Here is a 26458-nt window from a genome sequence, read left to right as displayed (position 1 = left end):
CCGGGAAAACAGCCAGTCCTTCATGCCTCCGCACTGAGCAGCCATTGCATGTGGACCACCATCCGGTTCAGAGTGCACTAAGGTCAAGGGTGCAGTAGTTCTCCTATGCTGCTGGAGGTGCTAAAGACAGCCCATCTGAGAGATGGCCCCCTCCCCCAGGTCCAAGAACTAGGAGAGTGAGTGACCATGTTATCTAGCAAGCTGTGCTAGCGTGGCACAGACCGCTCCTGGGAGCCGATAAAAGCACCTGTCTCTGATATTTCCCTTCCTCCTTCGTCCTTCTTAGAGGTTGTGTTGTCCCCCTCCCAATGGGTTGCTGCTGCCTTTGTTAAAGATGAAAAGGAATGCCTGTGTGCATTTCTTGTGTTCTCTAGAATTCTACAGGTTTCTTAAGTGTGTGTGTGTGTGTGTGTGTGTGTGTGTGCGCGCCTGTGTGTGTGTCTGTGTGTGTATGTGTGTCTGTGTGTACATACACGTACATGGAAGCTAGAGGACAAACTTGTCTATCACTCCTCAGGTGCCATCCACCTTTTTTTTTTTTTTTTCACACACAGTGTCATCGCCCTGGAGCTTGCTAGACTGGCTGGAGAGCAGGTCCCATGTGCCCACTTGTCTCTGCCTCTCTGGCTCTGAGATGACAAGTGTGTACCATCTTGCTCAGCTTCAGTGGGGTCCAGGGACCTAGCTCAGGTCCTCATGCTTGCAAGGCACTGACCTACCTCCCCAGCCCTAGGTCAATTTTTGTATTAGGCTCAACCTAGGGATTTTATTTCTGGCAGGTAGTAATAAAAACCAAGGCCTACACCATCCTATAGCTATAGCAATGTATGTACTGTTTTCACAGTGTCTCAAGATGGACAATGTCTTGGCTTCTTAGCTTGATGTCAGCATTCTCCTAGTCTCCATTCAGAGAAAGGATAGGCCCTTGCTAGACTCAGACTTGTATAAGGAGCCCAATCCCAGTGTCTCTCTATGTATAGAGGGAGGGGTAGGTATTCTGCTTCCTCTTGACCATATTCAACCTAACACCCTCAGCTCAGGGGGTCTACTGTAGCTACCCCAAGGGGCACCTTCAGTGAGTTTTAGGCTTAAGTTATATACGAATGAACCTTCTTCTATCCTCCAAAGCTGGTAGGGACTTGGCGTTTCTGCACACCATCACAATGCTTCCTTTCAGGCCTTGAGCACACAGATACCCCTGTTGGATGAAATGGTATCACGGTATCCTAAAGGATAAAGGATCGAGCAGGGGCTCTCCTTAGGCTGTATTCCTACTGTCCATAAGAATGGAGGGGATGAGAGGCCCTGTGCAGAGGTGGCCCTTTTTATTTGCTGCTCTTTGCAAATCAAGAGGAACAGGCCTCCTCCAAGCAGGGTCTAATCCAGGGCAGCTCCCTCATGGCCATCAAGTTTCATATTTGGCCACCTCAGCTTCATACGCTGAGACAGAACAAGCAGTAGTGGACTTGTTTAACATTTATTCCCAGGCCTTTTTTTTTCTTTCTTTCTCTCTTTTAATTTCCTCTGAAAAGAATATGAACCACTCGGGTCTTTACACTCTGCAGGAGCTAATCCCCCACTGGAAGCTTGGGGCAACCTCGCTCCTTCTTGCGGATGTAATCTGTCGACACAAGCGTTCCTTCAGGCTCTTTGAAAGGCCCACAGTGGATGGAGAGGCTCTCTCTTCTGGAGCTCTCTTACATTTTTAACTATAGATTTTTAAAAAGAAAACAACACAGGAATTGCTTCCAGAGCCCAGATGCCAGTGTGGCGTACTGTCTCCTCTTTGAGCGCAGGCGGCTTTTGCTGGCACATCCGGGCAGTTCATGTACCCAGTGGCCCCATAGCTACACGCCGCTGACAGAGGGGGGCACTTACTGAGCCCCAGGTCCCACTGCACATGATCAATGGGAAGTGTGTATGCTGCATGTTGAAAGAACCCTGGGAAGAAAATGATACTTTTATAACTGAAAGTGCTTAATAAGTACTATTCACTAACTAAAATCACATTTTCCTTGGCTATCTTAGTTCAGGATCAGTTTCATTAACAAAGGGAGATCTGTCTGAAGTAATTTTAAATCTCCTCTTATAATTATGATAGGAGGTCTCATCTTTATCCAGTGTACCTTTACATTAAGTGTGTATGGGAGTGTGGGGGTGTGTTTGTATGTGTGACACGCACAAGGGTCAGAGGACAACTTTCAGATATCTGCTTCTCTATTTCCACCATGCAGGTCCTGGGATGGAATGCAGAGACCCACTAGGCTTGGTAGTGCCCTAACCTGCTGAGGCATCTCCCTGGCCCAACACACGTAATCGCATGCTTTACACATACATAGCTCTATAAAGAAGTGTATTTGATGAGAGGGTCTTTGATCTCAAGGATCTCCTTTTTGAAACCTAATTTATTTTTTCCACCAGCGAGGTGAGGTAAAAATCATCTTAGACTTGCTCATCTGTCGAGATGATTTGAAGCCTATCAGTCAAATTCCCTGCCATGCCTCTTCATCAATCTGCATGTCTACGTCACATGAATATTTTCTTAGCACAGAATAAGGAACCCTCATTGCAAAGCACTTCCCGGCCTCTCTGTGACCAAATGGATGAGGCTCTATCTCAGAATTACAACTGAAGTCATATTTATTCCCTCACTATCTGATGAAGCATTCTGCTGGTTTCTTGGGTGGCCAATCCCATGACAGATATATGGCTTTGAGACAGGAAGTGAAATAAAAATTCCCATAACACCCTTAGGGGAAAGAGCCATTGACACCATTAAGCCTTTTAGACGATGACTTAATTCCCTTTAAATTTCCCTCAATCCTTACTGAGAACTCGGAACTGATTCCTGAAAGGGGCAACCTAGCTTTCCTACTGAAGCCACAAACTTGCACACCACACCGTTGTGATTTCAGGAGTGAAACGGCATAACGTGTCCTGGCAGAGTTCACTTAACACTCTAGTCAGAATCCTCAAGAATGCTTCACACAGGTGCAGCTCTGGGAGAAAGGCCTGAAAACAAACAGTGTGCTGTCCCAAAGCGTACATTTTTAACGGCACTATGGCCCTGAGTTGAACATCACTTGGTATACTCAGATCCCTGCCAGGTGGTTGTCAATGGCAAACAGACAGCACAATGCCTTACCTGCAACCCCAGTCATCCCCATGCATGTGGTGAAAACAATGTATGAACATACGACTTCTACTCCAAAGGCCCAAGCAGGCATGGCAATTCCTATGTGGCCATGCCACACTTTCCATTTCCATTTCTAAACTCAGGAAATAGTCACTCCTTAGACTAGAAGACTCAGTTATCCTAGACACCTTTTCCCGGGTACCTAAAAATGTCAGAAGATGCTGTTGGCCTTACTTTCAAAACGTGTCCAGCTACTTCTCACCAGCTCCATCACTCCCACGTTGGTCCACACCTCCATCATTTCTCCCCTGGTTTCTACAAGATCCCCCGAGTTCTACCTCACTGGTCATGTTGCAATCTGCACCCAAAAGACAGAGGAATCCTACTATAGCTTCAGTCAGACCATCTCACTACTGCACAAAACTCCATTCCAGACCCATCACCAGGCTCACCGAGCAAAAGGCAGAGTCCTCACAGGGAACCAGATACATGTCTGCCACCCCCTTCACCCATACCTGACTTATCTTCTGCCTGACACTCACTCCACGATTCCCAGGCCAACTTCCAGGATGCTCTTCCACATGCAAGGGACAATTCCATCAAAAGGCTCTTAGGGGTTTAGTCCAACAGCTTGTGATACTCTCCTCTAGTGGAGCATGCGACTGAACCCCTCACCTCCTTAAGTCTTCCGTCAAGGCCAGCCTGCCAGTGGGGACCACTTCAAGTCACTCCCTGAATCCGCAGCCCCAAACTCCTAGCAAACATCCTTTTTCTGCTTTAATACCTCCACAACACACTATATCTGTGTTAATATGTAAACATTTAATTACATATTTACGGCACCCTGTCCCTAGACATAAGCTCCAAGAAGGTAGGGTTTCTTGACTGTTTTCTTCCTTCTGCATGTGTGGTACCTAGCGAAGACTGGCCCATAGTAGGTGATCAGTCAAAATAAGAATTAATGACTGACTGAACGATGAACTGTACTTCAGAACTCTAGGCCTTCGTGTGCTTACACCTACACATTCCTCAACACACAACACGGCATCTTCAGAATGTGTAGCAGGTTGTAGTCATGGAGGAAATGAAGAACATCACAGAACTTCCAAACTTCTTATGGCTCACACTCCACACGTTAGGAGCTGAGTTTGTGTCAGGGTCCCAGCACAGAGAAAACCCACGGCACTAGCTTCTAGTTCTATTCATGAGGGAGGTAGACTGGGTGTCATGCTGGGGAAGGGAAAACATAGAGGCCTCCATGCTTCTGTCTGCTCTAATGCCAACCACACAACCATGTCAAGAGTGGAGATTGCCTCCATTGAAAACAGACACTCCCTCCAACAAAGGGTATCACAACAGAAAGAACACTTTCTAGGGAAAACTCCACGAGTCGGGAGAATGCCGGGATACATGTCGTCATTGGAGCTTAGTTTGAATTAGGGTAAAGTAGAAATGTTAATAGTAGTGTACTCTTTAAAGATTTTCTTTTTTTCAAAGGAATTAAAGACAACAGGGACAAGACCAGCACGGTGATGAATGGTGCGGAGGGCATTTGCGGGATGAGTGCATGAGAAAGAGAAAATGGAGCCGGAAATAGGAAAAGACCGCTTCTTCCAAGACGAAGCTCTCCACCCATCAACGAACCCATCTGTTGTCTCTGTTCCTTTCTTGTAGCACATCAAATTATCATTTCACAGATGAGTCAGCTTAGCGACAGGAAAATACAGCATCATTGAAGCTAGTGTTCTCCCTGATGCCCACTGGGATTTGCCTAAGCAAATACGGGTATCACCTGAACTGTTTCCCAAGCATCATACTTGAAGTAAGTTCAAGTTGAAGTTGCTTCAAGGTCACATCAGCCTGAACATTCTATTATTGTTTTAAAGGTCATGTTTGGCAGGATAACAATGGTCTCAAGAATTTTTTGTGGTTCTAGGCATGGTTTTAAAGAATGAAATTTAGAAAGACACAAATTCCACAGTCTTAGACCAATAGCTTTTGCTCTCATTATTGTAATGAATATCCTAATTCACAGTCAAATGGCCGCATAGTCTTGACTGAGCAATGTTTCTCTGTTAATTTTGTTTGGAGTGTGGCCCCCAACAAGACTGCCTCCCTTCAGCGCAGGCTCTGGCATTTTCCCCCTGAAAGTAGCTAGCATTAGAGCAGACACACAGTGAGCATCCCGCAGACTCCACACTCGGTTTCTGTCAGCCATGCTTCAAAACTCTGGCCAAGGCTTTGAAACTAGGACAGGCAAAGAGCTGGCCAGGAAAGGCAAACAGTTGGAGAAGGACCTGTGCATGTTCGCTTTATGTATCACAGTGAACCCCATTTCAGAAGCTTCCAAAAGCATTCTTTGAAAGTTAGCTTTGAAACTGGTACATTTTTTGGGGTGTGTGTGTGTGAATTCAGAACTAAAGGAGATTCTTACAGTTTTCATCCTGGGCAATGCATTGTAAGGGGATCCCAAAGAAAGACGTATAGCTGTCATTGTACCACACCAGGAGCTCGGTGCCCCTGGGGATATCTATACAGGCTCGGTAGAATATATTCGACCTATTTAAGACAAAAGAAAACCGACTTAGTAAGACGCAATGCTCACATGTCCCGCCGCATTTTTATTGCCCCCAAAACATTCTTCCCAGCTCCACCTAAACAGTTTATAATAAATCTACACCCACTTTATTATCCCAGGCAATTGAGGAGAGCCTGTAACTCAGTATGATAAACAACGTATAGTTTATTTCCACAGTACCCCTCCAGAGAGGGTCTTGAGGAGACAGATATGTGGCCCAGGGGAGAGCAGGAAAAGAAGAGTCCATTTTTAAAAAATAAAAATTCCATCTCACACTAATGAGAAAATTCTTTCTGGTGGCAAACTACATAGGCAGTTAAATGCTGCCCCAAACTCATATGTACATTAATACTATTTACTTCTTATTTGAAGAAAAAGCACTCGGTGTATTCTGGCACCTTGGTGTTGGGAGCCCCCAAGTTCATAATAAAATAAAGCAACTTAATGACATAAGGACTAAGAGAATGAGAAACCTTCCTATCTGCTCCCCCTTTCCAGCCCTAAAGTTTGATGTAGGAGAAGAGAAAAGTCCTCTTGTGTGAAATGGATGGAAATTCAATAAACACAAGGGGAGCACTTTACTCGGGCTGAAAGATTACACCCTGGATGATGGAGTGAGGGTCCCAAGACATAAACATTTTTTTATAACAGCAGCTTTGGTGCCATTAAGAAAAATCTACAGATTTTGAAAAGAATGAGAGTGTCGAGACTGGTTTCCTCCAGGAAGGATTGTTACAAATATTAGCCTCAAGTTCCAGATAAAAGTGTTTAGGGTTGGTGGGCCTTAAATTTTGCCTTTCTGGAAGGAATCGGCTGCAACAGCGTAATTTGTCCTGTGTAGAACACTGCAGACATAAGGGGAATCTTTCTCCACATTTTTCACGGCGGTGAGATATGCACTTGTCAACATATTTTGTCACCACCAAGTGGCTCTTGGCAACAGGATCATAAAGATCAATAAAAAAGTGCAGATTCTCAATATTTTACTTACAGCTGCAAAAATTTCATTTATCTTGTTATTTTCCTTACTTACTGCCGTTCTGTCTCACGAGGGCACTGCTAGCTAAGCAGAATGGTGTTTTCCCCCAACATTCTATGAATATCTGACAAAAACTGCAGCCACTTGCCCAGCCCTTGCTGCCCTTCCTGCCTTGGCACCTCCAGGAGCTGCGCATTTTATTAATTTTTTCCACTGCTACATAAAAAAAAAAAATCAAAATTGGAACCGAGTTATAAATCACTGACATCTCCTAACTTGAGAAAAATTGAGTCTACTTTGTACCTCACCCTAGTAACATTTCATCTCTGGGTTTGCCTTCCCTTAGTATAAACACAGCGCCCGGCAACTGAGTGTGCCGAAACCCAACGACACACTTTGCTGCTGAAAGCCCAGGACTGTTTTCGAGCGATGGGTGGTCTTCTGAGGCACAGCGTAGGCCGAAAAAGGGGGGGAATGTGTAAGTGTACACCATTCCTTACAAGCACCCAGAGCTTCCAAAGCTTGCAGAAATCCCGGCATGTTGAAGCACATCAAAGGGATTTTTCCCTTTTCAGATAATATTTCCTTTGCTGACATGTATTTAGTATTGTGGTTGGATGACTCATAAGGATAGCCTCATGGCGTCCCAACGCAGTTGAAGCAGAACACATGCCAACAAACATTATTGTCAGCCTCAAAATAAAAACAAAACGTTCAGCTAAGGGTCAATCAATCAAGGGCGCTTTGAAGAAAATTCCATTTAGATATTACAAATCATAACAGAATGAATTTAAACCAGCTGACTTTTTGTGAAGAGGACATTCATGTACAATAAAAATTAGGCTGGCTCTTCGGGGTCCAACTTTTCTCTTTTCTTACTTTTGGACGTGGTCACTCTTGATCGATGCCAGTTTTTTAAATTCTGTTTTTGTAGCTCTTTGTATAAAGATCTGCAGTAATCCAAAACAGATCGGCTAAGAGCGAGGCCATAGCTTCAGCGCCCTCATGAAAGGAGAATTGTAAAATCCACTTACTATTGACAGATAGGTAATGGCTTACTCATGCCCCTCTCCCCTAGGGGGTTTCTTGTCCCAAATTTAGAATTTGCCTCAAGAGCTCCCTTGGTATTTATTACAGAAGTGGCCAAACTATCTCTTGCTGACCTGACAATCACAACCTTTGCTAACTGTGGAGCTCAGGGTTGCCTAGAAGATTCCTGATAACAAATGCACACGGCCGGGTTTGCACCGATGTTACCCAACAGCCTCCTGCACTATTACATGGAAACCATTACTTAATAAAAATGCATGGGAAACCCAGGCAATGAGTCAGACATGGACCAACTATGTTCTTTTTAGAACTGGAGACCTTCGGAGAACAAGCGAGCCAGATTTGTGAACCCTCTAAGCTAAAAAGAAAAAAAAAAAAGACTTCACTAAAAAAAAAATAAGAAAAGAGGAAAATAAATAGCCCCAGGCAGAACTCCAAGATGCTGAGCACAAGGCTCTCGGCTTTGATGTGTCTGTGGTGCCCAATAAAGCTAAACAGTTGCTTCTGCCTCTGAAGGGAACATGGCTGTTTATAACTGAGCTCATATATTTATAAGGCACATGTTTTCGAGGGATTCTGAGGGAAGAAGGTGGGGGGCTGCTTTTCTGTTCGATTTGTTTCCTGCCTTCTCATCTCGATTCCCGCCTTCCCTGGGAACAGGGGGTGGGGGCAGCAGGTGCATTGGGAAGGGGTGACTCCGTGCTCCATCCCTGTGTGGCTCTGGGAAGTGAGGATCCCTCTCCTCGGACCTGTCGCTGTTCAGACTCTGCCCATTCATCTTAGGAGACAGTCGTGGGGTTGGGGGCTCCCTTTCTCTAATTTGAAACAACCTCATCACCTGGAACACAGCTGAAATCATCAAAAAGCCAGACCCAGCTGCTCTGGATCCTTTTGAGAGAGCAGGAGAGGTCGCCGTGGGGCTCCGTCCCGCTGCTGAGCGTGGCCAGTTTGGGAAGACTGAGTTCTTGGTTTTCCAGACCTTTGTGCAAATGAACCTAATTCTGTCTCTGAGAGGCAGACTGATGGAGACTGAAAGGAACAGATCTGGAACCGAGTCTGCAAGCTTCCGTTTATATGTATGTGTGTGTTCACATCTGCTGGGGGATGAACCCCGATTCGGTGGGGCTGTCAAGCTCGTTCAGGTCCGTGTGGACATTCAAGTGACCACGTAGAGTAACGTGAGCCTGTGTATAGAGCCAGGGAGGGCCTCTGCTAGCACCTTTATTGCTGAATGTCCATGAACTAAGGCATTTCAGAACCCCAGCAAAGACAAACAGATCTACATGGAGTTCGGCAGGATGTTTTCAACCACTTCTCAGCAAGCCTCAGTTTGTATTTGCAAGCCAAGGGGTTCCAGCAGTAAATCAAGTCATACTTTACCTGTACTGAACTACTGTTAGATTCTGCTCTCCGCAGTGCCTTGCACATCGGATATACCTCATCCAGCTCGACTTACTAGGCTCCCCACCATCAATAAAGTGCTGAAGTGTCCCATCTTGATCATATATCTAGAGAAGAGGTCAGAAGGTCAAGTAGTTAGAACGAATCATTGGCAATCCTTGTCCCTGTTTCCCTTGGTGTTTTTCAACGTCAGCCGCGGAGATTTATGGTCCTTGGGTTTGCTAGTGCCTACTGATGGCTGTGGAAACTCAGCCAGGGTAACAGGGAAACATTTTTTGGTGGGGCAAGTCGGTCACGTTTCTCTTATCAAGCCAATCTCCCCTGTATTAAACATAGTTGTGGTGTCTCAAGGATGTGACCAGATTTCCCAAAGAATATTTAACCTATTTTGACAGGCTAGTCTTAAATAATGAGCTGCCGGGATAAACAAAGCAAGCTGAAAGAAGAGGCCGCACTGACATGGTTGGAACCAGCATGTAAAAGGGCCTCGATCTCCAGCATACAGCGTTGGAAAGCCTTCGAGGAGGCAGCCACACTGTCCATCCGCCGAGCTGGGCGATCGATCCCCAGCAAAAGGCAGCTGGGAAGTTGTAGGACTGTAGAGGACGGGTAAAAACAGACTCTGGGATGGAAGAAAGGGACTGTCCCCCCACAGATGTCTCTGAAGCCCTTAAGGAAGGGGTCATCCCAAAACATCCCCAGAAAGGGGAAGAAGAAAACAGCTGTCTCCTATGGAGTTTACATTTCTCAACCAAGGTCACTTTCATCATTGTTGCCTGAGGTCAGCCCTAGCAGATTCCTCAAGATAGGAAAAAGCTCAGTGGGTAGAGCACTCACCTAGCAAGCACAAGGCCCCAGGTTCGAGCCTCAGCTCAAAAAAAAAAAAAAAAAAGGAAAAAGAAAAGAAAATCCACTTCAAACCAGTCAATAAGCACAGGACACGCCCCACTCCCACTCCCCGCCCTCCCCCGCCCACCCCTAATCCCCTTTGTCCCCTCCCACCACCAGCACCAAAAGAAACCTTATTCCAGCAACTTGGCTAGACACACAGTGAGCAGAGTCACTAGTGCCCCTCCAGAAACCACTTTGGTTCCAGGAACTTCGTGTGACATGGTGTCCAGGAGCAGGAGATAAGGCATATCCAAATAAACAGCAATTTTCTAAGGTTTCCCCAGACATCGAGGCAGCCAGGAAGTACAAGGCAATTCAATAGTTCCTTGGAGGTCTGGGCAGATAGTTGAGTTGGCAATGTACTTCCTGCAGAAACGTGAGGACCTGAACTAAATCCCCAGCACCCACATAAAAAGCTGGGCATGGCTGGGTGGTGGTGGCACAGGCCTTTAATCCCAGTTCTGGGGAGGCAGAGCCAGGTGGATCTCTGAGTTCGAAGCCAGCCTGATCTACAGAGTGAGAGCCAGTACAGGAACCAAAACTACACGGAGAAACCCTGTCTCAAAAATTTTTTTTAAAAAGTAAAAAAATTTTTAAAAAGCTGGGCATGCTAGCACAAGTTTGGAATCTTACTGCTGGGGAGGCAGAGACAGGCGGATCCCTGGGGCTTGATGGCCTATGAGCCTGCCATAATGATGAGTTCCAGGTTCCCATAAGAGACTCAGTATCACCAAACAAGGTAGATGGCTCCTGAGGGCCAACTCCTGAAGTTAACCTCTGGCTTCCATATGCATGTGTACCCACAGACAGGTGGATACACACACACACACACACACACACACACACACACACAGACATACACACACACACACAGCTGCATATATATGTACATACACATTCACATACACACAACTAGTTTCTTAGGAGTACAGACCTTACCAGGACACTAGGAGAACTAAGCATATTTTGAATAAATTCAGTACAACCTCCCTGGGAGCTGCTAAGGGGTTCCCCAGGGCATCCTGAGAAGCCACGCCTCTTTCTCTGAGCCCTCCCACTTTTCCTCTCCAAGTAAACATGCTGACTAGATCTTCCAGAGAAACCCTCATGGTGAGGCCATTCATACTCGTTCAGATCAATGTGTCAATTCCTGAGGACCCTGGGCTTCGTGTGAGTTTCTCTTTACTTTCAGACATTATTTTAAAGCAAGTGAATACTCTCCCTTGATCTGCCTGATACTCTGCCGCCTCCTCCAACCTCTCCACTGCCCCACTCAGGAAAAGGCAAACACTAACCCAATCAAGGCAATCATCTGAGAATTCAAAACTTGATAGCCATACCAGGACGATCACAGCTGATAATCAACTCAGCCCAAAAGGAAAGAAAAGGTCCCTGGACTGTGTTACAGATGAGGCTAAATGCTTCTTCCAATTCCTTGCTTTGGGGTAACAGCAGAAAATGGAAACATGTCACAGTGTAGACCCACCTGCTCAGCAGCAAGCGAAAGATAGACAGCATGTTTAGGTGACATTACTCTAATTGATTTTGTCCTTGTATCATTTTTTGGGGGAGGGTTTTGTTTTGCTTTTCTTTTTCTAAAAAGACAGTCAAGCAACACTCAAAAATCTCACCCCATGAGACTGCGGTCACCAGCCAGAGAGACTGAACAAAACTATCCTGTCCCCTCAACACCACTATTGATAATTAGTGGGATAAAATTTTTGGATGAAATCCCTTTTTCCCTTTCCCTACAAAGACATCTTGCATAAAGGCTACTGGTAATAATTACTACAAACATCCTAAGATGTGTGCACAACAGTCCACTTTACTGCTCCCAGCCAGGATCCTCAGCAGCAAGTGACTGTAACACTGTAGACAAAAGGGCTCAGCCGAACCCCATGTGCTCATGAGTCTAACCTAAAATGAATGGGAAAGGATTTCCTGCTCTAAATAGATATGCCCACAAAGAAACCCACAATTTGTGTCTCCTGCTTGCCTTGAAGAAAAAGTAGATCATCATGTGCCAGGAAGTATATTCTAAAGCAGCATGTGGCATGAGGCCAGGCCTTCCAGGCTTTGGCCAATACTGATTGCAGTATTTCACCGAAAGCTGTGAGGATCCTGTATGCGTTCTTCAATCTCATAGCTGCATGTCTAGGGTTGAAGAAACTCATCTGGCCTTGACCCTGCCCTCAGTCTTGGAAGCACAGCTACTGCCATACGCAAATCTTTTTCCTAATGGCTTTCAGGTGCATTCATCTCTCTCTCTCTCTCTCTCTCTCTCTCTCTCTCTCTCTCTCTCTCTCCCCACTATTAGCACTGGAAATGGGACAAGGATCCATCCACTTAACCCATCTTCCTTACAGGATCTCTAAGATATTATCTAAACGTTAGCCTTTGTAATCCTTAAAACATAGATCTAACTATACCTGTAGGCACAACACCTCTGGGAGGAAGAAAAAAACCACTTCACAAATGTTATGCATTTCAGGTCAGAGAACACATGTAGGGTTCTTCAAGGGAGCTTACTACACAGATATGACCAGTATCTCCTTGGTGGTTACTGAGAGCCCAGAACCCGGGGCTTTTGCACTTGGCCTCAAGACAGTTCTGAGCTCTTTGTGGTCTGGGCTGTTTAGAGCCAACATTTAAATGCAGCCTTTCTTGCAAGAACCAAAATGAGCAAGAAAATCTGGAAGCCTCTGTTCTTTCCTCAGTACAAAGAGCATAAAATGGGGAGGAGGGTGTGCAAACGTGGAGTGCTGAACAGAAACTAAAGGCATCCCCAAGAGATGTAGCTACAAAGGGTGCGCTTTGCTATTCACTATGGTCAGTTGGCTTGGTCAACACTGAAGAGCTTGGTTAAGAAATCTGTATGCAGCTAATCTCCCAGACAGCAGCCATCCTCTTCTAGGAAGAAAGAAGGTAAAAGGAACTCCAAAAGAGACGTATCAACTGAGACCGCCCAAAGTAGCAGCTACAGTTACAAGTAGAGGAAGTTGTTCTGGAGGTGGACTGACACCCGTATTTGTGGGACATTAACATGAAGTTTTAAGATGGATACCTGACAGCGCCCCCTCCACCACCAGACTCAAGGAATTTTGGAGATGAATTATGCCAAGACCTGGAATTACTGGTTCTTATTATTATCTTTCAAAAGATTTTAAATAAGCAGGAAACATTTTTTAAATACTCAGAGTGTTTAGACAACTCCCCGAGGACCTGTGAAAGTGTTGGAAAAGTCAGAAGTTGTTTATTCATTCAAGTGGGGGGCATAAAGGCATGTGTGTTAACTTTCAATTATGGAAAAGATTCATTCTACAAAAACACCTAACACAGCACAATTTTGGCAGAAATGGTGTCCTTTATTCAGGATGAAAATGAACAGCGTTTTAATATTTTCTCTATTCTTTTCCAAAGTGAAGCCAATAACTCCCAAGGTGGGAGAACTGCATGAGAAGAAACACATAGGACACCTGGCCGGGGTGGGTGGGGTGAATTATGTAATGGAGACTCTGAACTGGAGAATGGATCATTTAGTATTTGTTACATAAAAGCCATTTCGCCTGTTGGCCAAAGTGAAGTGTACTACGGCACAGCCACATTGGAGAACACACTTTGACAGTATCTCAATAAATTTGAGAATGTTTTTTTTTTCCTATGGTTTAGCAATTTCACATCTAGGAAATTACCCCAGTGAAATTCTGCTGAATTCAGGAGATGGTTTCAAAGACATTCATAGAGGGACTGCTTGGAATAGCAAAGAACTAAAAATAATGGGAACAACTCATCATTGGAAGAATAAGTTGTCCTATCCACTCAAAAACACTTGTTTAGTACATTTACAATTAATGAATTAGATCTGTTTGTATTAGGAGATCAATACTAAAAACATAATGTTGGCTGTGAAAAAGCAAGCTGCAATCATAATACTCTAAGTTGTCATGTGACCGCAGTGCCGATTGCAGTGTATAGAAAGCATGTATAAATATATGCAGCCAAACTCCGAGGAGCTGCATGAGAAGGATCTCTGACATGCTCCTTAGAGAGGGGGTCTTCAGAAGCAAAGACAATCGAGGAAACAATGGGATTCCACTTTAGAAAGGCTTCATTGCTTTGAATGAAAACCTGACACAAATCCAGCAAGGTGCCGATTACTGGTCAGTGTGTCTGGTGTATAAATGGGGATCTGTGCAGTGACTCTCCCCACCCCCGATTTGCTTTTCTGTTTTCACACTAGACATTAAACCCAAGGACTCAGCACCAACCTTAGACTCTACTTCTGCTTTCTAATCAAAGAAAGAAAAATAGAAACAGAACACAGAAACCTGGGTCTTTATTTCTTGGTGCTTTCAGAGTGTGTGTGTGTGTGTGTGTGTGTGTGTGTGTGTGTGTGTGTGTGTGTGTGTGTGTGTTGTGAAGACAAAGAGGCTGCCTGGGAAGATACTTGAAATATGTCTCTCTAAATTATGAGCCTCTGATTTCCTCTGTGATTGTTGCCGCTGTTTTAAAATGATTGCTTCTGGCCTGTGCATCTCTTCCATCCTACATCAACAAGACTAGCAGGGTAAGTCATGGGAGAGCTAATTGTTACTTTTAAAGGGGATTTTAAGTTTTCGATCCACAATACCAGCTGCAATAGCTATTTATAAAGACCACACAAATTTTCTCACTTCAAACCATGTCGTGGCATTGACTGAAATCCTCCCCAAGAAAGGAATTAAAGCCCCTTCCTGGCATCTAAAGTCCCATTCTCTTCCATGCTTCTATTTTCCTAGAGCAGAACTCCAAATGAAAGAGAAAGAGTAAGATGTATGCCAGGGTTGGATTGTAATGATTGCTGGTAAAAGTAGCTTGAGAACAGCTTAGCCCCTTGTGAAGGTTGCCAGCTTGTATTAACTACATTGATGAGCATAGGGGCAGTGAAGCCAGCCACGGATCCACTTTATCACTGGTAGGAAGACACCACCTTCTGAGTCACAGGAATCTGAATGAGCAGTGTAAAGCAAGATTTGCAAATGAGCCACTCACAAATTCTTTTTTTGCTTGCCAAGTGTTTAAAATTTTTTTTTAAATGTGGCCTAATTTGATTTTCAACTTCTCTTGAAAAATCGCAAAGCAGGCCCTCAATCTTTCTGAGGAAAAGTGTCTGCCTCCACTCTTCCTAATTCCCAGGGCCTCTTACTGGCTGGTGGGACCCTGACTTCACAAATGCTTCCAGTAATCTTCTTAGTGTTTGGCCAGCCTCCTTTAGCACTTACTGGCAACCACAGCTGCAGGGGAGTCAGCGCTATCACTTGGACAGAACCTTGCAGGAACAGCCTAAAAACCCTGCAAACAACTGTCACTCCTGCACTGCTCAGAAACCTTCATCTTTCTAGAACAAAGGAGAACATCCCTACACACACACACACACACACACACACACACACACACACCGCACATTTTAAGTATCTTTTCAAGTGAAGGATCCCTTGTAATAAATGCAACGAAGTCTTGAGCACTGACAGGGTAGTGTGTGTCTGTGATCACAGCACTTGGGAGGTTGAGGCAGAATGCTGCAAGGTCAGCTGAGCTACACAGTGAGACCCTGTCTTTAAAAAGTAAAGAAAGAAGCCGGGCGTTGGTGGCACATGCCTTTAATCCCAGCACTTGGGAGGCAGAGGCAGGCTGATCTATGTGAGTTCGAGGCCGGCCTGGTCTACAGGGCGAGATCCAGGAAAGGCGCAAAGCTACACAGAGAAAAACCTGTCTCGAAAAACCAAAAAAAAAAAAAAAAAAAAAAAAAGTAAAGAAAGAAAGAAGGAAGGGAGGCAGGGAGGGAGGAGGGAGGGATCAAACTAGGTCAGTTAAGAGTTAATACCAGTAGCATTGCCCTGGCTGAAGAAGGATGGCTCAGTGGAAGCAACAGCATTGTGGGGGGGGCGACACCACACCATTCCTGGGGTTCTGTAGGAATCTTGTATTGACTGGGAGGAGGAGAGCACTGTATGGAAAACCACAGGGAGACCATTTCCTGTGGAAGATAAGACCTCCAGGAAGATGAAGCGTGGTTCTGTTAGACTGCTTTAAAAGGTACTTAGAATGCTAAATCTAGAGCACAGGGAACTCAGAGTCCATCTGTCTGTCCCAACCCAGTCAGTGGAGACAAAGCGAAGGGAGGGAGATCTCCCACAGCTAGTGACTTAGCCCTCGAAGAAGGCTGGGCAGGCCACCTGACAGGCCTCCGCCTCCCCACCTCTCCCAGAGTGTTCCAAGACTGCCTCTTCTTTTGAATTCTCTGAGTGCCCTGAGGCCCAGTAGCTTTGAACTAAAGAAGCCTGAATTACAACTCAGACTCCAATGCATTCCTCTCATCCCCCAGTGCCTGTGTTTTGTCTGCATAAAGAATAAAGGTAGTCCCTGGGTTGGACAGTGGGATTAGTCAGTTTTCACAGAGACATTCTTGATTCTATCTCCTTGTCCCCAACCTTGTCCTAGCCCTGCACCGAGGCCCTGGACCCCGGCATTTGGTTGTTCCGTTGAATCTCTTTCAGCTTTCCACCAAGCAGCTGAGAGGAGGGAACTATTTCAGACCCAAGCATCCAACACAGGCCCCAGGAGTGCCACACTCATGAGAAGTACAGCGTCATGAAGATCTTGGCTCTTCTTCAGGGGCTCAGGAGAAATTATCCCTAAATGCAAAGAAACAGGCTGAAAAAGTACTAACACCTCAAGCTCAGACGCAAATGGTCATCTCCTTGAGGAGACCTCCTCTGATTCTCTGAAATGTAGGTGAATTTCCTATGGTGGTTGAATGAAGTCAGGAGAAGACAGGGGGAGTGCTGCAGGTATACCCAGGAGCCGGGTGCTGCCTGTGTTTTCAATTTCTTCACAATTGATGGAAAATCCAGAGAACAAAAAGTGTGTGTGTGTGTGTGTGTGTGTGTGTGTGTGTGTGTGTGTGTGTGTGTGTTGGGGGGAGAGTCCCTAAGGTTTCCTCTGTCCATTCTCACACCATGTTTTCACAGGATCCGCCTTTCTGTCAAGTTCAAAACTTGGGGTTTTTAAGTTAAACAATTAAAAAGCATACAATTTGCCAAGGTAAGAATGTGTGCTCTGAGATTCCACCGTGTGTCAAAAGGACAACTGACTTCATTATTTTGACCATGAGGTTAGTCATCAGAATAGCTTTACTAACAAGTAGACTTCACTTTCAACATGTAGTTGGCAGAGATGCTCTTACATATCACAGGTAAAAATATATTCCATGAGCGGGTCTAGCTAGTGGTGATCACAGGTGCACACGTATGGGTGTCAGGCCCAACAAGTATGAGTTACAGTCATGACTCCATCATGAGTGGTCATGTGACATTGGGCAATTGTCCAACCTCAACAAAGCTGTGAACTGGGGTGGAGGGACGGTGCGAATAAGGTCCCTACTCTAAGAACCAAAATGAAAATCAAATAAGCAAGCAAGTGTGTGTGTAAAGGCTTAACACCCAGGCACTGCTCAGAGAACATTAGTTATCCTTAGCCCAACATTATAATTGACGTCTACCCAGGCAAAATGTAGTGACTTGCCAGTGAGCGGCAGTCATAATACATGTGGAGCAGGCTAGTGTCTAGTTCAGTGGTAGAACATTTATCTAGCATGTGTGAGGACTTGGGTTAAAAAAATTAAGACAATATCTATATTGGGATATACAAATGCATTACTCCTAAGATGACCAGACCATACACTCATTGAAGGCAGACATGCATTTCATCATTTTAAAAATTTAACCATACACATTTTTCATACATGAAAAGAATGAGGAAATGACTTAGGATGTCAAATGGGGTATAAAAGTCAATCAGTTGTTTATATTTTATCATTCAGGCGAGATTATTTAAAAGTAAAAGTATAGGAGGCTGGAGAGATGGCTCAATAGTTAAGAGCACTGGCTTATTTTGCAGGACACAGGCTCCATTCCCAGCATCCTCATGGTAGTTCTCAACTGTCTAACTCTAGGCCCAGGGAATTTGATGCCCTCTTCTGGTCTCTGAGGGCATTGCATGCATATGGTACACAGATATACTTGTAAACATATAACATTCAACATTAAAAATAAAAGTACATGTGACAACAGAAAAATGCTTCACTAATTTAACTACTGTCTAGAAAACAGTACACAAATTTGTCTTCAGGCCTGTAGTTTGTATTCCTAAATTTAATTATTTTAAGCTTGTCATTCATACCCACACCCACATCTTTAAGAACATTCCTGGGACATATTTGAAACTAACAGGTATTGATCACAAATGTTTTAATTAGTGGTGGCTTTGGGAGTCCAATATCTCCCTCCCTGTACATCAGCTACAAGGCAGGATAACTGATCACTGATATATTGATCACAGAAAGCCCCAGAGCGGTATTTTATATTTCCATGAATTCACCCTATTCAAGGAAAGCAGCAGTCTGTATGATCAAATATACCTGGGAGCAGGGACAGGTGTAAGTATCAGCTCAGAGCCCCAAATGCACAAGGATTTGGCACAGTTCCCCACTCTAAGGAAGATATCAAGACCTCCACAAGTGTGACTCCTAATCTCTTATGTGTTTGTTCATGTTCTCTTCCTTCCCAACCTCACTCACTTGTGTATGTGGGGGAGGTATGTACACACAAGTGTGGCAGAGCATGTAGACTGTAGGCCAAAGGGAGTAATTAGGTACCCTCCTCTACCACTCTCTGCCTTATTGTTGAGAAAGGGTCTCTCCCTGAACCCGCAACTCATACTGTTTGGGCTAGATAGGAAGTCCGAAATTCCAAGTGAGTCTGGTCTCTGCCCATCAATTCTGGGGTTCCAGGTAACCGCAGAACCGCTGAGCCTAGTCTCAGCTTGTAACATGGGTGCTGGAATTCAAACTCGGGCCCTCATGTTTATGTATGAAGAGGTCCTAACTACTGAGCCATTTCTCCAATCAAGCTACCTCAAGGCATAAGAAGAGAGGCTACAAAGTCATACAAATTGAGCACCCATAACCTGAAAATTAAAAATGCAAAACCATTCCTAAGTTTGAAACTTGTTAATATTGTTAATATTGAAATACTTCAAAATGTTTCAGATTTCAGAACTTTTTGGATGTTGGATTAGGGATGCTCTGAGAGGAAACCTATGTAAAGATTCCCAAATCCAAAGGAGCCTGAGATCTCAACAACTTCTGGTTCCATACATTTCAGATAAGGAAAGTCAACCGACTCCTCTGAAATGAGTGACGACACCTTCACCTTCACTCAGAGGAAGAGGAATACAGTCAGTCACCAAGTCATAAATCTTTCGGCATCTTCATCTCTACATCCTCTACCATACTGACTTGATCCTTACACCTCACCTATGAGGAGGGATGGGGTATTATTCAGTCTTACAGATAAGAAATCTTAGAAGTTGACCTCTAGCCTTCACATGTTCTGTGACATGCACACATCTGCAAACACACAATTGTGAATGTGCACACACATGCAAGTGCACACATGTATACACACACATATAATAACATTTTTTAAAAGTTAACAAAATGATCTTTGCTAAGAAAGCTGCACGACTCACCCACAGCCTTCTGGTAGATAGAAGGCCACAATTGTTATTGCTTTTTTCTTCTTTTCTTTCTTTCTTTTTTTTTTTTTTAAATCACATCCCACTTGTCTTATCAGGGGGAAACGGTGGGGCTTTTTCTTTAAAAGCATCTAAAGTTTTCCAAATGAGGGTCATAACTATGTTCACCATGATTAATAACGCCATTTATCGAACAAATCCCTCTGTTCAGAGCAAATGTCAATTTAGTGAAAATTACTTAATCTGTTAGTAAAATTTACACACCCAGAAACCGGGCAATAGATGAAGACATAAATCCCCAGGCCTGTGTAAAATCACTCTCCTTCCTTTGGCAGGGTGCCAGAATGGCCAGCGACATTAGAAAAAAACAAAAAAAAACAAAAGGCAGAAGAATGAGGTCGCCTCGTCCGCAACACTAGCTTCTACATTAAATACTAGCTAGTGTGCTCATATTATTTGTGCTGTTTTATTTTTTTCCTCAAATTTGTAATTCTGTTAGTGTCTTTATTATGACACTTTCTCCCCACATCTTCCATTACAATTCACTTCTATTGTTGTTGTTTCTAATGGGTAACACACGCCCTGCTTTGTTTTGGAATATTCTGGAATGTCTGGAATGCCAAGATTTTGAGACAAGACTTCAAAGGTCAAGTAATAAATGCCCCCATAAAGTAAATGAGTAATGATTCTACACACAGTGGCTGGATTTTCAGTAATGCCGGGAGAGAGCTATGTACTGTACTTTGTCAATCCACATTCATCACGCCCCAGAAATATTAGAAAATCATTACAGGTTTATGTTGAGTTTGCAGATAATACTAACATATAAGTCAAGACTGAAATATGGTAATCAGAAAAACAGTTGAAAAGTGTCGATGAACTGTAAAACGCCTGTGGTAACACCGGCAGAGCCGTCATCAGAGACCCACCAGGCTGGGAGAGGAGATGGAAGTGGGTATTTTGGTCACGACATGGGTCAGTGGCTGCTAAGTGTCACTTAGCAGAGGAGATGGTGATGCTCAGGCTTAGGACAGGACGCCAGGGATCGCCTGAGAACCTCCAGCATTTGGTGACTCCTACTTATCTCTGAGGACAGTGGTAGCCTGCCACCCATCAATCTGCAGTCTTCCTTCAACATCCCCTGTCTGCTGATCAGAGCAGGACTTAGGGGAATCAGGCTGCCGTTATCAGGACTTTGTGATGTGAACAAGCCACCGAACCTTTAACTTCTCGATTGGCAGAGGCATACGGGCTGGAAAAGTCCTGACAGTTCATTCGTTCTGCTCCATCCTGGAGCCAGCTGATGTCTGACTGTTTTCTGCTCCATCCTGCAGCCAGCTGATGTCTGACTGTTTTCTGCTCCATCCTGCAGCCAGCTGATGTCTGACTGTTTTCTGCTCCATCCTGCAGCCAGCTGATGTCTGACTGTTTTCTGCTCCATCTCAGAGCCAGCTGATGTCTGACTGGAGAGACCCTCCCTCTTTGATGTTACACTCTCGCGAGAGCGCCCCGCTGAGAAAGAAAATTTTATCCATCCAAATTAAAGAGGGATATTTCTGCATCCAGCTGTTAGCTGTGACATGTTTGCCATTTTTCAGGGCACTGGCTTGGTGCCATCCTCAAGCTCTACTGCAAACCTATCTTTTCCCTGCTCCTCACGCAAACAGTAATATCCACAGTGCACAGCGGTCTCCAGGGGCCGCGCAGCACCAGCTCTAGAAAGGAGAATGCTGGTAACCGCACACTGCTAAGAACCACCTTGACAATATTTGCATACAGCAACTTCCCTGCCTCCCTTTCTCGCTCTTCTCCTCCCCCCCTTTCTTCCCTTCCCTCCTCTCCTCTCCCCTCTCCTGTCTTTTCTCTCCCCTCTCTCAGAGTACCATTGTTAAATAACTGTAAAATCACAAATGTAAAATTCTCTGCCACGATGCACCCATCGAAAACTTGCCTAAATTCAGTATTTATTTTAAACCCAGTTTTAATCAAAGCAGCCAGTCAGTCTTGCTCTCTGCTAAATATATTTGCAAATGAAATAAACTTGGGTCCTATAAGAACTGGACCCATAGACTGAGTCCAAAGTTTTAAGTGATGTCCATTCAGTAGTGAGACCTCTGTGTAGATGGAAAGTCTCCCGGAAGCTGGAGTGAACACTTAGACCACCAAGAAACCACCAAGGAACTCTTCACCGACAGTTTACTGAGTAGCATCCAGGAGCACGCCATCCACCACTGCCATCTCATCACAGAACTCCTCACCCCTTCTAGTCTAGCTGTCTCTTGTCTCTCCTTTGCCCCTCAGCTGAGATGGAAAGGGATCTGGTAAACAACATGACTGCACTCCGTACCAGAGAATTCCAGCTTGTGGCTGATCTCAGCCTGTGACTAGCAGGCAGAAATCACTGCTTGTGGTGTGTGTGTGTGTGTGTGTGTGTGTGTGTGTGTGTGAGAGAGAGAGAGAGAGAGAGAGAGAGAGAGAGAGAGAGAGAGAGAGAGAGAGGCAGATTTTCAAACAATAAAAAACAACAACAAAAATGTTTTATATGTGAAAAAGTCTGAATTTAGGAAACTAAACCATGGAGGAAATTTGATTCTACATTCTCTCACACTTGGCAAAAAACAAAGGCCAGGTCTTCACCAAACAGGAAAGGGGATTATCATTTTGTTAAAGCAATCCCACAGCGGATACCAGTGTAAACTGATGAGATTTTTCCCACTACACCTACCAATGTACCAAACAGCTCTGCCCTTAAGACCATAAGGCAGTGGTTCTCAACCTGTGGGTCTCAATCCCTTTGTGGGTGGGGCTACATTTTCACAGCAGTCGCCTAAGACCATCAGAAAACACAGATGTTTATATTATGATTTGTAAGAATAGAAAAAAAATCACAGTTATGCAGTGGCAACAAAAATAATTTTATGGTTGGGGGGGGTTCAGCACAACAGTGAGGAGCTGGCAAACCACTGTCGTAAGGTGACACACTGAGTTAATGCAGCAATTCCAAAGCCCTGCTGAACCCCCTGGAGGATTCGGACAATGTGTCTCATGGAGTACTACTGAACCTTTCACTGTAGCAGAATCATTTGACTCCACTGTTCTAGTAGGAACACACTATATAGAGCTTGATGAAACTGTTCCTGATTTTGCAACCTTAGCACAGTGGCTACTAAAGAATAAATATCTAAGTACTGAGGAATAAGGTTTCCAAGGAGTATCTTGGGCCAAAGTGTAGTACTGGCTGCACCAGTGGGAACCATTGTAAGTGTGTACAAAGCCCTGAGTAAGGAAGTTTGTAAAGGGACTGTATATCAAAAGCCAGAGGAAGGCCGGATGTGGTGGCGCACGCCTTTAATCCCAGCACTCAGGAGGCAAAGACAGGCTGATCAGTGTGAGCTCCAGGCCAACCTGGTCTACATAGCAAGTTCCAGGATAGCCAGGACTGCATAGAGGGATCCTGTCTCAAAAAAAAAAAGAGTCAAGAGACACCACCTCTCTATCTGTACACACACACACACACACACACACACACACACACACACACACACACACACACCTTGCCCTAGAGCTCAACTCTCCTTTTTTTTTTTTTTATAAGAATTCAGTGAGGACTCAGAGTGTTTATCCCAGGGAAATAATGGTATCCTATGGTTTCACTTCTTTTCAAAGCAGCTCACTACTTTATTTCTTTGCTGAAATGTGTCATTCTTTAAATTATTATGTTTTTCTAAGTCTACAACATTCTTTTCATAACCATACCAATAAAGTATAGTTGTCAGATACACTTTATTAGGGGAAGGGGCTGTCTGTAGAGGACAAAAAAACATATTTCCAGACCGTAAGTAAATGAAGAGAAATTACTTCTATGGAGTTGAGCCAGTGCCCAGTATACCCTCAGTTCTCACTGGACACCATCCTGCTCTGGATCATAGGACAGTGGCAGGCATTAAGCTGGATCTTGGATTCAGTGCACTCAAGAAAGTTAAGAGAGCCCTAACATGATCTAAGGCAGCCATGGTCCCCAAGGAATGTCCCTTGAAGTTGCTGCTATTCTGAGATATCTACTTTGAGGTAAAACTAATGGGATTCCACGTTAGCCCCAGAGGAGGACAGGAGGAGACTTGTGAGTAGCATGGGTGGCTTCAGTGTGTATGAGCCCTCGTCCTTGAAGGTATATAGCTGCCCAGAGGATCTGAGCAAACATCAGAGGCCACCAGTCTCCGATTTAGGAGGCCAGTGCTACAGTAAGGGCTGAGACCACTCGTCTTGATTCATCAAGATCCAGAAGACCAGGTAGCAAAGACAGAAGGAGATGGTACTGTGGTGGGTCTCAGATCTTGACCTTTTACCTCCTGGTTAGAATTCTTAGGACAGACATTTGGTTAGTAGCCACCATGTACCAACTGCTGTATTTGAGGTAAGACATTAAAAACACAGATTCAACTTCTACCCTCAAGTAACTTGCAGTATAATAGGAAAGAGATGTGTGTGATATAAATCAAGACATTTCTTGTGGTACCCAAACCCATATATGTTCCCATCCTGTCTTTCTTTGCATCCTGTTCAGAAGGGGTTCATAGGTAACTTTTGCATAAAGGACATCAGTACTTAAAGAGAGAGAGAGAGGGAATGTTGGTTATTTAAACCCATCTAAACCATGAAGGTAGCATTAAGCAAACATTTGATTGAAATCTGCCAGAATATCACATTAATGAGAAAAAAATAAAATCTGCCTGTGACTTGTAGCATTCAGAACAATGGAATGCCTGGTGTTCAGAAAATGCTGTTTGGTTGGTTGGTTGGTTGGTTGGTTGGTTGGTTGGTTGGTTGGTTGGTTGATTCAGTGTATGGATAGGTAGGTGGGTAGGTTGGTGGGTGGATGGATGGATAAATGGATGGATGTTTTGATGGGTAGCTGGGTAAGTGGTAGACAGTCAGGTGAGCGCAAATGTAAGGACAGAATGCCCCGTAATGATTCAAGTGCTGAACACTAAACCAGTTCTTTCTGATCTTTGAGTGGAGCAATACGTTTAAGATGAATATCCACTCAGAAAAACGTCAAAGGAAACAATAGTTGCTCTTTCAAAATGTGCCTTGTCCCATTGGCTAAAATTAACAGGTCCTTCAAAAACTTGCAGGAGTTGAGCTGAGTGTCAAGGTGTTGATTTGAATTCAAAGAGTCCAAAGACTGTTCAGAGTAAAGTAGACGCCTGCCCCTCTCCCAACGTCTGTTCTTCCTTCCCTTCAGATCCCAAACTGCCTTGCTAAGGGTTGCTGTTACCATGCCTTTTGATGGCTCTCCAGCCTTCTATCCCTCTTCTGCACCCCACTCATTAGGACCCTAGTAGGTGGGATTTACTCCAACCGTGAATGTAGATCAAAAAACTACTCCTGAAACAAAAATTCTCAAGTAGAACTTTAAGTGAAGCTTGAGAAAGAGCAATGAATTTTTAAAAGATTTGAAGTGCTGATACCACCCATCATTAAGAGAAGTGAGGGACCATTGTGGCACCCTTCCTATTGGGCAATGCTGGTTAGATCTTTGTGGAGGACCAGGGGACAACCATTAGCTGTGCTGCTGAAGGTACAGAAGAAGAGCATGGGTTCCCTCAGAAGGAAGGAGGGAAGGGAGAAGGCAGGGACTTCTGGAGAAGAGACGATCCCAGCTCATCCTCCAAGCTTTCTATGGCAACTCTAGTGGGAGGCAGTGGGGCCCTTTAGCACCACTTTCATAAAGACTCTTAAATCAAGAGCTTTGAAGCTATTTCCAAATGGGGTTACCCATACAATCATAGAAGACAGGATTCAAAGAATCCTCACTCTGCACAACCCTGAACTCGGGCTCTATGACTGGACCACACTGCCTGTTGTGAACCATAAATTAACATTTTTATAAATCCTGTAATTAACTTATGAATGGCACAATTCTATGTTTCTAGTATTAAAGGCATTAAGTTGTTAAAGGTAAACATTTAAAGTATACCACTGTTTTTGTAACCCTGTTTTGGCATCTCTTCATCTCTCAATATATCAAGAGCCTTGAAAAATGGAAGTGGCCCAGGCCTCTAAACAGCCCTGGTTTGGGCTTGGTAATAAAGCTCCTTTCACAGAGTCAGGCCAGAGGGCTGGCAAGTGTACTGCCCGCGCTGGGACACTGTGCTTTCTACAGAGGTCCACCCTGTGTTTCTGGACAGCCATTTGAGTCCACATGGTGTGATTCCCTGGGAACTGAACCAGGAGATCCTGTAAACCTCAATAGCTATGGCTCAAGGTTTGCCAGTTGTCTGGTTAGCAGAGGTTATGACTAATGTCAACCCCAAAGAAAAGTGACCACCTAATTAGCATGTGTCTATAAAATCAGTTTCCTAATCTTTAGGCCTGACTGAGGACTCCCTCTTTCCACAGGAAACATCTGTGGGATGAAAGGGAAGAATGGAATGGAATCTCTTACGCTAGGTCCATGGAGAGGTTCTGGGCAAGGCTGCAAACACCTTGAAACCCTGAGAAAATGATGGATGTTCATGAGTAATCTTCTGGGAAGAAGGTTCACAGTTTTTATTAGCGTCTCAAAGGGGGCGTGTGCATACACATACACAGGAGTTAAAAAGGGCTGCCAAACCCCACACTTCCAAATAGAAGGAGAGCAGTGAATGGATAAATAGAGAAGAGACTGTCTTCAGAGGAGCTGGAATTCTGAGGGTATTTTTGAGGACATTCTTTTCAAAGGTGGATGATGTTTTTGATCTCTGAAATATCTCTGTCTCTCTCTGTGTCTCTCTCTCTCTCTCTCTCTCTCTCTCTCTCTCTCTCTCTCTCTGTGTATGTGTATGTGTCTGTGTGTCTGTCTGTC

General features: G+C 44.4%; 1 protein-coding gene across 1 annotated transcript in view; it reads right to left on the bottom strand.

Annotated features, from left to right (window-relative positions):
- Prdm6 (PR/SET domain 6) overlaps window positions 1–26458 on the bottom strand; it is a 103992-nt gene that overhangs the window by 23798 nt on the left and 53736 nt on the right. Inside the window, exons 3-4 of the mRNA XM_036205277.1 lie at window positions 9124–9251; window positions 5571–5695 (exon numbers count right to left, since the gene is read on the bottom strand). Of these exons, the coding sequence (XP_036061170.1) occupies window positions 5571–5695; window positions 9124–9251 (253 nt within the window). The remainder of the gene's footprint in view (window positions 1–5570; window positions 5696–9123; window positions 9252–26458) is intronic.

The sequence above is a fragment of the Onychomys torridus genome, chromosome 13, assembly GCF_903995425.1.
Source record: "Onychomys torridus chromosome 13, mOncTor1.1, whole genome shotgun sequence".
In the NCBI taxonomy this organism is placed as follows: Eukaryota; Metazoa; Chordata; class Mammalia; order Rodentia; family Cricetidae; genus Onychomys; species Onychomys torridus.
The sequence above is the reverse complement of the archived record's forward strand: the minus strand, read 5'-3'. Positions and strand labels throughout refer to the sequence as shown.